The sequence below is a fragment of the Scleropages formosus genome, chromosome 12 (genome assembly GCF_900964775.1).
Source record: "Scleropages formosus chromosome 12, fSclFor1.1, whole genome shotgun sequence".
In the NCBI taxonomy this organism is placed as follows: Eukaryota; Metazoa; Chordata; class Actinopteri; order Osteoglossiformes; family Osteoglossidae; genus Scleropages; species Scleropages formosus.
In genome coordinates, this window is record NC_041817.1 from 9,593,267 (window position 1) to 9,609,162 (window position 15,896).

The window sequence follows — 15,896 nt, forward strand, 5'->3', positions numbered from 1 at the left end:
CCTGGAATAATTATATTAACTACAATGAAAAGTATCTGGACTGCAAAATGACCCAACGATCTGGGGTCGCTCTGAAGCAGCGTCGTCGATTAGCCCCTTTGGCGGCAGACCACAAGGTGCAACGTGCTGTTGGTGACAGGGTCGCACCCTGTGAAATCTGTTCAGCTTTGGTGCTCTCACAGATGTTTCCCTCAGAAACAGCATGGCACATTTCTGTAATGCAAGCATGGCTCAGAAACATACAAAATCACATAGGAAATTCATAATACAACGTTCTATAAATACACCGCAGACTGGAATAAAGACTGAAAGATGTTGAGTTAAAACCACTTAAGTGCACTGATTACACCACTCCCCCTGTACTTTATAAATACTGTAATAGAGAGAAAAATTTAATAGCAAGAATCTTAAAAACAGGAACAAACTGCAAGAGCTTTTGTTTTCAGGCATGGGGCAGCAGGAATTCCTAAAGTCAATGTGTTTTAAATCGAAACGGCATCTAACTTGGACTTGACTTAAATGAAGTAAATTATGACTTTATGCCTTGATTGCAGGATCAGGTAAGCACATCATTGGAAGAATGTTAAAAAAAAAAAAAAAAAAAAAAAAAGCGGATTTTAAAAAATAAATCTGTGGGCTTTTTTTGATTCCAGCTATTCTGCAAGCCTGAGAATACGCATTTTTGCTGCAGTAAGAAAAGCACTGAAAAAACCTCTACAACTCTGATGTGAAATCAGACCTTTTGTTCAGTATACAAATATAAGGACATAAAATGGACATATCGAAGCAAAGAATCATTTTGGAGGTGATTTTGCCTTGTGTCGTTCTGTACTTGTCTTTCAGACTGAATAAACTGACCACGTTAGTTGCGTTTGCTGCCTGTGAACGTGTGCATTGAAAAATGCATCGACAACCCCCCCCCCCGAAAAAAAAAAAAAACTTGTAATTCCCCAATTTCAAATGCTAGTACAGCCTGGTTTCTATGACCTACTCCAAAGCTTCTGTTACTTGTTCCGGCTGGAAACTATCAAAACAGCTCTTCATAGGCCAGCTATTCATTTATTATGCTCCTCTAAACAAAGTGCCCCAATGTAGTTCCGAAGAGTCTTTCATAAGAGATCAAGAGCAGGTGGAGATAAGACTTGACAATTTAAGCATTAACTCTGCACTGAATTGAACAGTAAAGCTCTAGAAACATCAAGTGCTGTTGTGTCAACTGTGTTCCCATTGCCTGAGCATCCTGTAGCAGCCCATGGCATGGAAACTTTCTTCTCTTCTTTTTGGCGTGTCGGATGTTTTCGGAGGGAACAGGATTCTTCTCCTCTAGCTGTTCTGCTGCAGTTATTCAGTAATGTGCTTTTCATCAGCAAACTCTCTCCTCACAAAACCATACCCATAAGACCAGCAAGCTCCTCCTTCCACATACTTCCTGGAGACACAGAAGCTAAAATGTCAGCACCTGCAGGAGTTCTGGCATCTCATCGCTGATGGAACAGTGCTGATGATTCTGTCCCTTCACATCTTGCTTTGGTTTAGTAATACTGCAGGCCTGCCTGCCCTCTTACTCGTCACCGGAGGAAAGCGTTAGTGGCAAACGCAGCAGACAGGCTCTGGGACATGTGGCAGCAATGGAGAGTGTTGAGCCAGGAAAACGCATTGCTTGGCAGAGCCCAAAACCAAACAAGAACTTGCAAACCATCAGACAAAGACATTGCCAGAGATCCAATCTCTGCTTTTTTTTGACATACGCTACTTAATTTCACTATCATGACTGATCTTACAGGATGTAAAAAATAGAAAAAAAATTTAAAACTCCCACATTTAAATAAGGGAACACTCAGAAATATACATTAATAAATATATCTATAGTGAAAGCAAAGCAGCTCCAACAAGTGTATCCATTTAAGTTGTTTTGATGATTGTCCACCAACAGTATTAAAGCAACTAATTGGAGCAGTTTTCCCAAATCTCTCACCTCTTGAATTTATAAAGCAACACCTCCTGTTCCTTGGTCAACATGCATATTACAAACCTTTCACATGAAAACACCACCTCAAGAGCGTGCATGTCACCATCTGTATGTATATTCACTCTAATGTTCCTTTTTGCCAAGCAAGTAAGACAACACTAGTGGAAATCACTTAAAGCTACAACTCTCAAATAATAAAGATGCCCTCTTCATGGTACCATACATAGTCAAACTTACAAAATTTCCCAACACACATTTGATTCTAACAGTGGGTGTGCATTCCAACCCCGACGTTTCATGTTTGTCTTTAACCATTTACACAAACCTAATACATATCATGTAATAAAGATACACTGATGTATTTGTTTATTGTTGCCGTTGTTGTAGTTGCGGTGGTGGGACTGCATTCAGCCCACCTGTCCTTAGCCTGCAGCAAGTGGCTGAGGAGAAGGCTTTCGCAGGCTTCCAGTAAGAGAAAAAGAGTGGAGATGTGTGAGCCTGGTAGGATGGGGCCGTGTGAGCAGGCGTTACTGTGCAGGGGGATCCGTGCCATTCTTGTTGGGGCAATTGGCTGCATTGAGGGACTTGAGCGAGGCGCTGTCGGCCTGCTGGCTGTCCCTGCGGGGGGGCATCCTCTCGTTTATCCTGTCTAGGCCGCGCGCCTCCTCGAAGCTCCGGATCTTGTGCTGGGGCGAGAAGCCTTGGATGGCTGCAAGGACAACAAGGGGATCCAGGGAGAGAAAAAGGTAGGAGAAACAGTAGGGAAAAATTAAATGTCTCCCCCAGAGCACTTTGACCAGCTGCCTTCAAGTCTTTGGCTGGAAGAACTTAATTTCCAGAAAGAGCCTATCAGTAACCTTAATCTGATTTCACCTCTGTTGAGACACCGATAACAGACTTTCAGTTAATATAATCAGTTAGTTGTGGCCCCCCCTCTCAATTTCTGCAGACTTGAGATCTTAATACACATGTCATCTTTGAACACAAGTTACAGGAGAGACAAGGCTAGAGTGAGCCCTGGGGATAGCGGGTGTGGGAGGGTACCCAAAGGGCATCTGCCCACAGAGACATCGTGACAGTTGTTCTTAGGGTAATTGGGCTGGGCAGCTTCCTTCTGCCTGTGTGTAGGGTCACACACTGTTGATTAGCATTTGGGATGGTGGGAACATGACTGATATCCTCCACCATGGCACAGAGGAAAATCTGGCACGTGCAGAAGGCTGAAGGAAGAAGATCCATGAGGATGAAAAGAGATGGGTGGGGAGAAGAGAAATCACATGCAAATTACCCCCACCTAACTTCTTGTGGTCCAAATTGCTGTGGACATTGATTGAAAACCATTTCACTGTGTGAACTTGTGTACAGGTTAGAATATGCCATAACAACACTATACCATAACACAGTAAAGTAAGCAGTATGTCAACAGCAGCATCAGCAGCAGAAAGCCAACACAAAACAGAGTAAACAGAGTGACTGCCTCCTTGGCCAAGACTGAAGAAACCCACATGGAATTACTGTCAAGTGTGTTTTGAAATGGAGCTGCAGTCTATCACTCATACTGTGACAACACAAATAACGAGTGAAACACGAGGTGGTACATGTTGACTGTAGCAAGTGCCATAAGAGGCATACCAAAGGTGCTCATCCCAAGCAGAAGTTAGTTACTTGGTCACAAAATGATAAATCTTAGAACATCAAGTGCTCAGTAATGTGCATGTGCTTGCTGAATGTGTATGCAGCATAAGAACTTACCAGCGTCATGAAAGTACACAGGCGCCATATTATACACATTAAAGGCCGTTGCTTTGTCTTTTTACACTGTTAGCATCACTTTCTGCAGGCTACGAACAGTTAAACAGCATTTACAATACATACAAAATAGCAGGTTATTGTTTTAAAAAACACCTGGTGCTAAAGCAGCTTCAGAAAACAGCTGGACAGCTGGTAGCATAGCGGTCAGAGTTACTGCCTTTGGATCCAGAAGTGACAGTTTCGATCCCCACCTCCAGCTGTGGTACCCTTGAGTAAGGTACTTATCCTAAACTGCTCCAGTAAAAAAAGTTACCCAGCTGTATAAACGGGTAAATAATTGTAACCTTAACACTAACTCGCTTAGGAGAAAAGCGTCAGCTAAATGAATAAATATGAAAAAATTAAATATAAAGCAAGGAAATGCCAGCTGCTATCTGGCCTAATTGTGAATGAGCATCAAGTCACCCACTGGCTGTAGCTGCGTGATTGTTCCACTTAGAGGAAGTCCAGCTCTGAACTACACAGCCTGGGAAGCAACTGGTGGACCCATCCATACTGCCGACTGAAGGTGTCCCACTACTGAAAATGGGCGTCACCAGGGATCAAGGTTTTTTTTTTTTTTTTTTATATATATAAAATCAAAAGTGCTTCAGATGTGAGCCTAGTTTGGAACCGTTGTTCACTGCATCACGAGCATATGTGCTTACAGGCAGGTGTTTTTTAAGACAACCGTTAGTGCAGATCACAAAGTACCAAACACAGACGGACAAAAAAAAAAAAAAAAAAAAAAAAAAAAAAAAAAAAAAAAAAGAAACCCAAAGTTCTACATAATAGAAGGGTCTGCCGAGGCTATCACACACAGGTGGGTACGTACAGAAAATGGCCCTCTTTCATGTCCAAGAGTCCAGCCATACTCAGGCAGCGAACCAGGATGGCCCACGAGGAGCCCAGTGTATGTGCATGTGCCCGGTGCATAAGGACCCAGCCGCTGGAGGCAAAGGGTTTCCTTTCACAATAAACACACGCCGCATTAAGTGGCAAGCAAACGTAACGAGATTAGGCTCTATAAATACCTGCTGGAAAGAGGGAGGGCTGCTGGGGGCCTGAGCCAGAGCAAGCTCCTGAGAACAGCAGCACTTTGCCTTAGTGTGGAAAGAGTCCTGCTCCTCTCAGGAACTTTTATCTACCATTCAAAGATTACCATTCAGCAGGTGAAATACAAGCTGTGACAACACCTTAATTCACCAGAAATTATGGATTAGCAGTTGGCCAGGCACTTGCTACACCGTTCTTGAATTACAAATTAACAGGCCCCTAAGCAATGATTGTGACTTTTTAAAAATTAAATCTATTAAAAACAGAATAAGACAAGCTATGCATTTTCCATAGACAGGTGTGTTTTGACTGCTATTTAAAATAATCTGGCTTCAGTTTTCCAGTTCATAGGACAACCTCACACTGGTGTGTGCAGCGGGGTTTCATCCTCTCCGGGTCAACAATTGTATGTTAATACGGAGGCCTACACTGCATCATCATCACTGCAGAATAAAGCACGAAGGTTCCAGCACAGGCTCCACTGCTGTACACGACCAGATCCCTAAAGCAGATACTGAATGATCCGGAGATGCAGTCCATTGCAAGCTTCACTAACACCTCCCTGACGTGGCTGTCTCTGGTGGTGCAGGAGCGGCTGTACCCCACACATGTAATGTAACACACATTGAAATTCACACACACACAAAAAAAAAAAAAAAAAAAGACGACGACAAAAACAGAGAGGAATGACACGGAGGCAGATTGAAACGGGAGAGTCCACACCGCAGACAAGGGGGTTAGACAACGGAGAACACGGAGAGACTTCCACAGACTGCTTGCATTACCTCGTGCCGCTTCTGCTTCTATGGTGGCTGTATAAGCGTGAGTAGTTGAGCCATGCCGAGAATGAATGGAAAAAGAGTGAATTCACATATCAATGCAACGAGAGACATCCATCGCATTCCATCACATTCCCCCAAAAACATTATCCTGAGAAACAAAATGTACACAGAGAAGTTTGTCACTTGTACGATAAACATCGGTGCATATGGTGAAAGTAACTGTAATTGAGTCACATCTGCAGCTATGTGTCTTTCTCCTAACGTAACGCACAAATTGTGTTTTCTATGAGATGTACGTCGGTTTGGAGAAAAGTGTCTGCTAAATGAATAAATATAAGTCAACTGCCACTGCTACTATGATATGGATTGCCTGATTTATTAACCATTGCGCGAGACAAAAAAATATACCAGTAAAAACTTAAAAGTACACAGTAAAACTTTACTTCAAGAAGGTGACTCCCCTGAACCCTTTAAAGTGCACCAGGTACACGCCACCATAATGAGGTCAAAGTTAGCTTCCAACAACCATTTACAGTAATGTTATGGTGAGAATGACGTGCAAAGAGAGGTGGTGTGTGTGTGTGCAGCAGCAGATGGAGTGCATCAGGAGTTTTCGCTTGGCATTGCAATCAAGTTCCTGGGAATTGCCCCTGCGCTATGAAACAGATGTCTCTGACCCGCGGCGTCATAGCAAACAAGCAAGATGCTGATCAGACACTGATCAAGAGAACTCAAGAGAAATATGCACACGCATGCAGCACAAGCTACAGTTTTTATTTCCATTTTTATTTTATGGTGCAGGCAACATCAGCAACAAGCCAAACAAGATTTCACTGTGCAGGTAGTTCTGTCTAAATCTGCCACCTAAATCCTGACTCATCTCAACTGTATCCATCAGAGATTGATTGACTTCTCAAAATTTATCATGTTGTACTATTGCTATTGCAGGAAAAACATTTATATTATTCTGTTGCAGGAGCAAATTCAGTCACTATACTTTACACCCAGCAGCTCATGACCACCATGCCAGCGTGGAAACACCACTAAATGTTTGACAACACCCACATGATCACACGTTAATTATCTCAAAGTCAAACTGAATTTAGGTCAAGGAGGATTTCAGAATGAGAAAAGTGAGACCTGGGAGTAGCCTGGGTGTTAATAAATGGAAATGAGGCTGTCAGGAATAACCAGCTGAAGAGCACAGGGAGACATCAGAAGACACAGCCCAAACATACAGGCAATATTCTACGGTATTTATATCTAGGCCCGATGCGGGTAGGGATTAGATGAATTTCAATTCGATCCCTTGAAAGCACGCAAGGGGTTTGTCTGCCGCCTGGCCACTTAAAGCCACGCTCCACATCAGCCAGGGAGATTGCGGGAGATAATGTTGCTCATGATTACCATGGGAAAAAGCAGTTTGTTGGACCCATGCTGATAACCCATCCCCTTCAGACACATGGAAGCAAGGGAAGGTGGTTTCCAGCTATGCAGAAACACGGTCCTTACACTGGTACATCAGTGTATTCAATGACTGTGTAATCAGGTCAACCCCTCTCTCATATGCAGGAAACTATTCAAGGAGAGTAAATTCATAACTAATCAGAAGTTAGTGACTCCAAAAAGAAGCATAAAAATACTGTACATCCTTAACAGAGAGATTATACTTTAACACTGGACTCATTCATATAACTTTGCAGTCAAATAAAATTCTTTAATGCCTGAAGGCCTTAAAAAATTACTGTTTAAGTAAGATTTAGGTGGAGGACTGTGTTCCCTGCTACTTTGGAGTGTGAACATGAAGAAGAACAGGAGGAGGAGAGGGGCGCTTACCACTCTGTAGGGTCTGCCGGCCTCCAGAAAGCACTCCCAGAGGCAAGGTCCCCGTGGGGGTCAGCCCTTTAAGCTGCAGTACACTCTCACTCTCCTCTCTGCGGATACACGCACCCATATCAGTGCAAAACACACTGGTGTGCTCCTCATCGCAAAAACCAAGCAGTGGAAGCTGACCAATCCTGAGCATAGTGCAAAACCAAGGACAGAACCATAAGCAAAGTACTTCTTAGTTGAATCACAGTGAAACACTGAGCCCAAGGACCTCTAAAAGCATCTGTCATGATTATGCTGGCTAAGATGAAAACCACCATCTCCTCTGGCTCCGTTTGCCCAAGGACACCAGAGACTCACCGGAGTACAGAGAAGACTCTGGCCATCTTGCCAATGGCACGGATCTTGTTCCTGATGACTTCCTTCCGCGCGGCTGGGGTGCCACCTGTTAAAAGAAAGTAGTGTGAGCAAGTCTGTCCTTGTTCGAGTCACCAGGAAAGGGGCCTTTTATTTTCCAAAGAAATGACCTTCAACCGAAAGTCAATGGTAGTGATCTCTGCTAAACTGTGTGTTTTTTCCAACGATGCCTGTCGGACTTGTACAGCAAATGACAGAACACAGTGAAGCGTGCTGCACACAGCCATACCATATGCTGTTTCACCACTACTACTTCTGAAAATAAAAAGGCAGTGTGAGAGCACAGGAGTTGTGTGCCTGTTGCAGAGAAAAGCTCCTTGAGATATGTTAAATGGAACTCTGTAGGGGAGCACAAGAGGGAGGGCTGTACTGGGACAACACAAAGTTCAGGTGGTTTGGCTTTAAATGGACTTATCAAAAGAGCAAGCCCTTGTCAGTCTTTCCGCTGACTGCTCTGGGTTTAGGGTCTTTCTAAATTATCAATGACCCGTCAACAAACACAAAAGTGTGTCAGCTCAAACACATCCTTAGAGCTGCACCTCTTTCTGCCCAGTTACTTTTCAGCCACATTGGTATATCTGTGAGAACTTTGCCTTTACTTGGGTAATCATCACAATGACAAAGACAGTGCATAAACAATGCTTCTTCGGTTTAGACATTATGTCTTGTTTGCTTAGGAGTTATCAGAGCATGAAATATAACAGATGTTAGACAATTTAAAAATACAGCAGACATTAGTTCCAGTCCTCTCTTTTTGATGTCTGCACATGTTCTTAGATCTTTATTTGGCATCAGAAGGTCAAGCGGAAAGCCTGAAACCTCAGGTTTTCTCCTTGTGTCATCAACACAGTAGGGGTTTGCAGAGACAAAAGCATATTTGTCCCTCTTGAAAAAAGTGAGAAACGGAGTGTAATAATCACAGTTGTGTGTTAGTGGTTTGGCCTTAGCAGGTGGACTCTGCCTTTTTACAAACAATCCGAGTCTGCTGCCATGGTGCTCTTTGCAGTGAGGGCGAGGAGGAGGGTAAAACTGAGCTATCTACACACAGTTAACATCATAAGCTTCCAGATGATCCTGTCCAGATATCACAGCAACTACTCAACGGACACAGCTGACTTGTCAAGATCTGGCTGATGCTACTTCACAGCTCATTAACACTAACGGCACTTAGAGCATGTAAAACGGGAAGGGAAAGACTACTGCACACAAACTAATGCATTATATTATGTGGTACATAACTGCCAACCAAGAAGTAGCTCTACATATGACATGTTTCAACTTTAACTTTCCAATAACCACTAACCCAAATAGTACTGCAGTGATCGGGAGCCTATTCTAGAAAGCATATAGCTTCAAGGGTGGCATGTCCAATAAGATGTACACACCAGCCACCTAAAAGATATCACATATAACACATGACAAACCAGAATGTAAGTGTGCTGCCAGCTCAACAAGCACATCTAGAAGAGGGAGAAGCAGCTTCATTATTTAACACTATGCTTACCTTCCACAGGACCATCATATTTGTACAGTGCAGCTAGTGGCCAATGCAGCAATTGAAAATAAATGAAGGAAATGACTCGGGATCCTTCAAAACACCACACAAAATCTAGCACAGATTTTGGGCATTGCTCATCTGTAGACTTAACATGGGGTCTGTGTGGATGGCCAGGCATTACATTTCAGCTCTGGTCCCACAACACTGTGGCCAAACAGCAGAGCAAGTCATGTTTGTTTCAACAAGCAAGATGCAGGAAAACTCTTGTGACATAATCACGCAAAAATATAAGAATCACACTCTTAATGATGAACTAACTGGAAATCTAAATAAACAGCTGCCTAGTTCTGCCTAAACTGACCAAGAATTGATTACAAAAGGCCTTCCCCATAATTCAAGTTCTTTTTTTCCCCCCATTTGTGCTTGTGTATGCAATTTGATGTGTTAAATATAAAAGTTACAAGATTGCACGTAGCATTATTACTCACGTAACAAGACCATATAGGCAATGGATAAGATGTGGCTGCCAGAGTCTTGTAAGCAAGAGGTATGTTATCTTTGGTGTAAAACCATCGTAACATGTTTCTTTAAACGCAAAGAAGACACGATGAAAAAAATATCTAGGAGAAAGCTTGGTAGTGGGTTACGTATCCTGAATGTGATTTCTTTGCTTGGTTTTCCATAACACACTTTTCAAACTAAGGGATTGAGAGCTGTTTTAGTTAGAAGTTTCCCACCCAGTAAAAATGACAAGGGCATTAAGCTGTTACATTTACCCTCACACGTGTCGTCTCCTTCAGACATGAGTTCATCGTCGGAGCAGATATTGAGCACGTTCACGAGCATCTCGGTCACTGTGAGAAAACAGCATGCAGGTTAGCGCCTCTGCTATACAAAAATCTTAGTATGAGTCTCAGGGCTGAAATCTGTGGCCTCCAGAAAACAAAGACTAAAATGATGCTCTTGTTCTTAACCTTGTGGCTCTACAATAAAAGAACTGGGTATGTAACCATCTCAGTATAATTGTATCATCCATGACTAGATGAAACATGCACTTAGAAGAATCAGGTCTATAGTCCCAGTATCTTTCAGGCCAAGCAGTCCTGAAGATTTAAAGAGAGAAGAAACTTAAAGGTTCCAGCAACTCTGGGTACTGCTGTGGCCACTGGGCATACAGTAATACCAACCAAACGCAATAGTGAACAGTTGCATAAGAGACTTCCTGGCTGCTGTAACCACAAAACCCACATACTAAATCAGGGGTGCCAGTAGGAGGTGAGATGCTTACCTTTCTCACCCACAAAGGGCAGGGACCATGTGAAGACATCCATAAAGTTGGGCAGCCAGTAGGGGTGTGGAGAACAGTTGAACTGCCGGATGTTCATCACATTGTTCTCGTATTTCAACACAGCAGCTGAGAGTAAATGGAGAGTGGACGCTGTAACCCGGTGGTGGACTCGGGTGACAGGCCCGCCTTCAGGCGGGTGAACACTTCCTCCCCTTCATATGGGCAAAGGCTTTGGCTTACATTTTAAAATAGGCTGACACGGAGCACTGGCAATAGCCTGGGCAGGAGTGAAAGCTGAACCCTGCTGCTCGTCCAGCGAGTGCTGACTCCTCTAAGGGTATTCTGGGAGCAGCATGGCACCACAATTGGCATTTGGTGGAGGCAGAGAGGTTAAAGCTCTCATGGCACAAGGGCACAGAAGAGCTCACATATTCTCTCTCATTCCCTCAGAGATAGATGTGAACATTCACTGACAACCACCTGCTAATGACCACCATTAATCACCAACAGGCCAACAGTGTAATGAGAAGAGCCCCTCACACACATCCCATGAACCTACCTTTGTTGTTGTAAACGTCTAGGTAGTTTGGTGCTGAAAAGATAGTGATTAATGATGGGAAACCTGTAGTCTGGCTTTTTCTGTACATTCGGTACCTAGACAGGGAGGGTAAAATGGGTAAAATACACAGTAATTATAACGTATTCAAATGCGAGCATCCCCATTATGTCAAAAGGAATCTATGAAGAACACAGTGAGAAAGGTAAAAATTTAAATATAGAGAAAAGAGTTTACACTTACCCTGCATCTTGGGCTTCATGTGCTCGAATTACTGATAAGAGATTATTATTTAGCAAAAAGTCACATACTGCATGGTAACTGAAAGGGAAGAAACAAAAAAAAAATACTTCAGCCACAATATGGAAGTAAAGAATGCTGAATTTGTCATACTGTTTCATGGAAGAGCTCAGCATCTAACCCTGAAACCATAAACTGTGAAATTATTTGAGGCACAGTAGTATTTGAGACAATATGTTGATTTCCCATCTTTACTATGGCCATTTGACATGCATCAGTGGTATGGTCAATGAGTTTTGCACGTTCAAAAGCACTATATTGTCAGCCGCCCTTATTTTTTAGGGTTTAATGTTAAGCGGCAATATTTTCACAGCTAAAAATTACCCATGCTTGAAGTGGCTTCGCATAGGCTGTCATATGCAACTCCTACCTGAAGAAATAAGAGCAGCCACGGACAGAGTTATGGTTGAAGTGTTCAGGGGTCTTCTCGCTGCCATAGTCCTCCCCAGGGTCAGCCCACAGCAGGTCACACATAGGACCAAATGCTGGCGGCTCTTTAAACCTGTCCAACTGCAGAACACAAAATGTTTAATACAGCCTTTCGGAATTTGTGTTGGTCAAGACTATTCTGTCCTGAGCACTTGGAGTTGTAGCCAAATTAAATCCACAGTGATTCAATACTGTAAAACAATGAAACATGAAAAACTCCAAGGAGGTGAATATTTTTTTTTTTGACACTGTATACATACATAAACATGTACGTGTTTGTATAGACATATGTATGCATGTGTATATAAGCAACCTTTTTATTTAAAGGTTGTACTTTAGTGTATTAGTCCCAGGTGGGTGGGGATCGGAAAGGGGTGGCCTAAAGTTACATGGTTTGTTCACTATTCACTGTAAAATGCTTTAAAGGAAAATAAACTACAAAAAAGTAAGTATGGCCCTCAGCACAAGCATACGTGGGAAGGTAAGAGCTGCACAGATTATGGCCTGTAACCCACAGCAAAGGAAAGCTTACAGTGGGACTTACTTTTCGGATGTCGTCCAGGCAGTTGATTTCCGGGGACAAGCCTCCATGTACACACAGGAACTGCTGGTTGAGGAGGGCAGCCAGGGGCAGGCAGTCAAATGCTTCCATGCAGGCATCGTACACACGCTCTGAGTACTTGATTTTACCTGAAAATGACACGTTTGAGAAGCCTCTGCACTACATAACGCCATCTGTTATCATGTTGACATTCGTGAGGTCCACTCATATCTCTACTACGTTTGACAAATATAATAAAATAATTCAACAATAAAGACCTATACATAATTTTCTATAGATATTCGTCTATCCATCTATATATTTATTCAACGCTGTAACGTCTGGTATACACCCCACTAAGCCATGATAGGAGTGAGCACAAGAGAGCTGTCCCTGGATTAATTATTTGGCACTAGGTGCTATTTGTTCTTTTACAATTAGGGCCTGTTCCCTGGCCATTAGCATGCTGTCACAGGGGAGGGAGGCTGTCCAGAACACGAGCGTAAGACCATAACAGTAACTGCCTTCGGGGGTCTTCAGCAGCTCCAGGGGACAAATCTTAGTTACCGCCACAGTGACCAGAGAACAGAAATAGGGCAGGCACTGTACTCAGATCCCAGATTAATGCAAAAGCTGCATTGTCTACTCCTTTTTCACTATAGCAAGGGATAGCAACAAGCCAAGAGGTTTTACAATATTCTACAAACAAAGTGAGCAAGATGAACAGCCCATGCTTTTGTCACTTTCTCTGAACTGAGGTACACAGGTCACCATTTGGTGAATATTCCATTAACTGCTCTGACAGGCCTGACCAAGAGGAGTAAATGAACAATCACAAAAATGTTAATCCAGGGACATACTATACATCTTATATCTGTAGTATGCTGTAAGAAAGTGTACCCACTTTCATTAGTGTGTTAAACTTTGGTCAGAAATACCCCAACAGCCCTAGTTTCTCTCTTAATCTCAAATCTTTCCAATGCCACATAAATCTGCATCCACTTACTAATGAGACTGAAGAACGAACGCATTCCATGCTGTTAGCAATTTTCAGAGTTTCTGTCTTCATGAGACATGTATGGGTCTCGGATCAAACCCCCTGCAGCCCAACCCAATTATCCTGCTATCTGCATAATGTGAGGCTGGGTCCTAATACGGACAAATCTAAACATTTCATGTTTTTTACATAACTGGCCTCTATCCATGCTAATGAGTTTTTTTTTTCCCCCCATTAAAACACATTTGCATAAAACATTTCCCTTTCAAGGTTTTCTATGATAATCATTCATCCATTTAACCCTCAGATCCTATTAAGTAACATTACAGCTAGCAAATCGACGGGGCTCTTTTGGGTGTTCACGTCTTAACAGTCCGCACCTGGAAGACTGCTGTGTTGTACAGCTCTTCAGCCTCTCGTCACAAACACGGAAGCACAGCCCGTAACATCTGTGTTTGTTCATGTACCAAAATGCTGCATATTCAAGAAGAGCCGTAAGGTACTAGTGGGCTTTCTCATGCAAACGCAACCCACAAAGGAGAGGGCTCTCAACGGAGAAACAACCTGACACACATACTGCATAAGCCCAGTGGTGGGACAAAAGCAGAGACATGCTGCCTCTCAGACACACATTCGAGCCAAGCTATATATAGAGGCCGACATCCCGGCTTTTAAGGTGTCAAGATTATTCCAGCAGCTAATGAAAGAGGGACTTTCCACGTGGACTTTGTAAACACCGGCACCCCACACATACATGCCATACTGGCAAAGCAACATGAAGGGGATAAATAAATGTGCTGCCAATTAATCTGCCCTGTACATTCAGTGCTCGTATCAAACTGTGCTGAATTTCCTCACCAGAAATAAATTACACACACATTAAAAAAAATTAATCTAGAAGAGCTGAAGGTAAATCCCTTTCTTTCTGGCTGTTAAAAGTGTGGGTGGAGGTGGACAGGCATGACATTTGCCCCAGGACTGCGCCCCAACCCACGTCAGGCTCAGCGGCTGTCGGCTCTCCCCTCCGCTGGGGACAGATTCCTGCCAAATGCCACGCAGCAGGAAGCTGGGGGGGTGTCACCCAACCCCCATACCACCACCACCCTCCCATCACCTTCACCTCTGCAGCTCCTACATTTCAGTAAACACCAGAGAGCACCATGTTCATCAGGCTAAAGATGTCAATTTCCTCCAAGTTTGCTCTAAGTGTTGCTCGATTTGGGATAAGCCACTTTAGCCCCCCATCGCCCCTCACCCCCCACTATGTTCCTGGTCACGTACCAAACTTGACGATACACAAGACAGACAAAACTAAAATACATTTGCCATATCACACATACACATACATTGAGATTTCTTGTAAAGCCTGGAACTACCCCTACATTTACATTTATTCACTTAGCATACGCTTTTCTCCAAAGCGACGTATATCTCATCGAAAACACAATTTGTGCAATAAATTACGAGAAGAGACATAGTTGCAGACGTGTGAAATTTAGGAACATTTAAAGCTAACCGCTCTGCAAACACACGACAGGACACACTTACACTCCTGCTTGAAGGTAAAGTACTCTGTGAGATGGCGGCACTCATGGTTGCCTCTGAGGAGGAAGAGTGTGGTCGGATGGTTGATCTTGAGGGCCCAGAGGAACAACACACACTGAATGGGAGAGAAAAAGACCGCATTGATTAGGCCACAGAGAATAACCACAAATACTTTGTTACAAACTCTGAATTAGTTTCGATCTAAAGTTCCTTTGTCCTATAAACAATGTAGAGCAGGTCAGCAGGGTACATATAATCTGAGGATGTGCCTGAGGTCAAGTTTTGCCTTTGAACTACAAGTCTTCCTAGTGAAAGCATGCAAAAAAAAAAAAAAAAAAATGAACCAACCAACCTTTTATAGAGTGTCAACAAACTCCATTGATTAGTGGATTTTTTTGGAAGTGAACACTTTTCAAAATAAAGTCATTAATTTCAGTGATTAATCCCTCTTGAATTCTCAGATGTTAGACACGAGAACAACGACTCTCTGTTAATGAGACTGCGGCATCCAAGACAGGAACCGCAGGAGTCAGACCAAACTCATTACACTATTTATTTTCGCTTTTTCTCCCCTTCTGTATTTAAAGGCAGCATTAGATGGAGCCTTAACAGGTGTGCATTCAAAGTGGGATCAGGCACCAAATGAACAGGGCAAAGAACAAAATCCCAGAGAAAAGCCTCAGATCGCAGAGCTCTCGGGGGCCTCCTGGCGAAGGTGCTCAGCCTGAGGGCATCGGGCTTTGTGACTGAGCCGTTTCACCCCCCCAGCTGCAATCACTGTGTGTTTAGGAGCAATGCCTTCATTCAGGCTTCCTGGAAAGCAGCAAGTGAGTTTGGTCAAGTATTAGCAATAACTGGAGACCGCTAATTTGGCACGAAAGAGTGCAACGATTGTGC

At 43.2% G+C, this 15,896-nt stretch overlaps 1 protein-coding gene across 2 annotated transcripts in view; it reads right to left on the reverse strand.

The window, feature by feature from the left end:
- Positions 1 to 1,008: 1,008 nt before the first annotated feature.
- LOC108929537 (serine/threonine-protein phosphatase 2B catalytic subunit gamma isoform-like) overlaps positions 1,009 to 15,896 on the reverse strand; it is a 37,738-nt gene continuing 22,850 nt past the window's right edge. The window contains exons 4-14 of one of the 2 annotated variants that reach the window (XM_018744144.2): positions 15,003 to 15,114; positions 12,461 to 12,606; positions 11,858 to 11,997; positions 11,431 to 11,508; positions 11,191 to 11,285; positions 10,632 to 10,757; positions 10,120 to 10,197; positions 7,789 to 7,873; positions 7,435 to 7,532; positions 5,602 to 5,628; positions 1,009 to 2,678 (exon numbers count right to left, since the gene is read on the reverse strand). In XM_018744144.2, coding sequence (XP_018599660.1) covers positions 2,497 to 2,678; positions 5,602 to 5,628; positions 7,435 to 7,532; positions 7,789 to 7,873; positions 10,120 to 10,197; positions 10,632 to 10,757; positions 11,191 to 11,285; positions 11,431 to 11,508; positions 11,858 to 11,997; positions 12,461 to 12,606; positions 15,003 to 15,114 — 1,167 coding nt within the window. In that variant the 3' untranslated portion in view covers positions 1,009 to 2,496. The remainder of the gene's footprint in view (positions 2,679 to 5,601; positions 5,629 to 7,434; positions 7,533 to 7,788; positions 7,874 to 10,119; positions 10,198 to 10,631; positions 10,758 to 11,190; positions 11,286 to 11,430; positions 11,509 to 11,857; positions 11,998 to 12,460; positions 12,607 to 15,002; positions 15,115 to 15,896) is intronic. The other variant, XM_018744145.2, reaches the window with a different exon arrangement.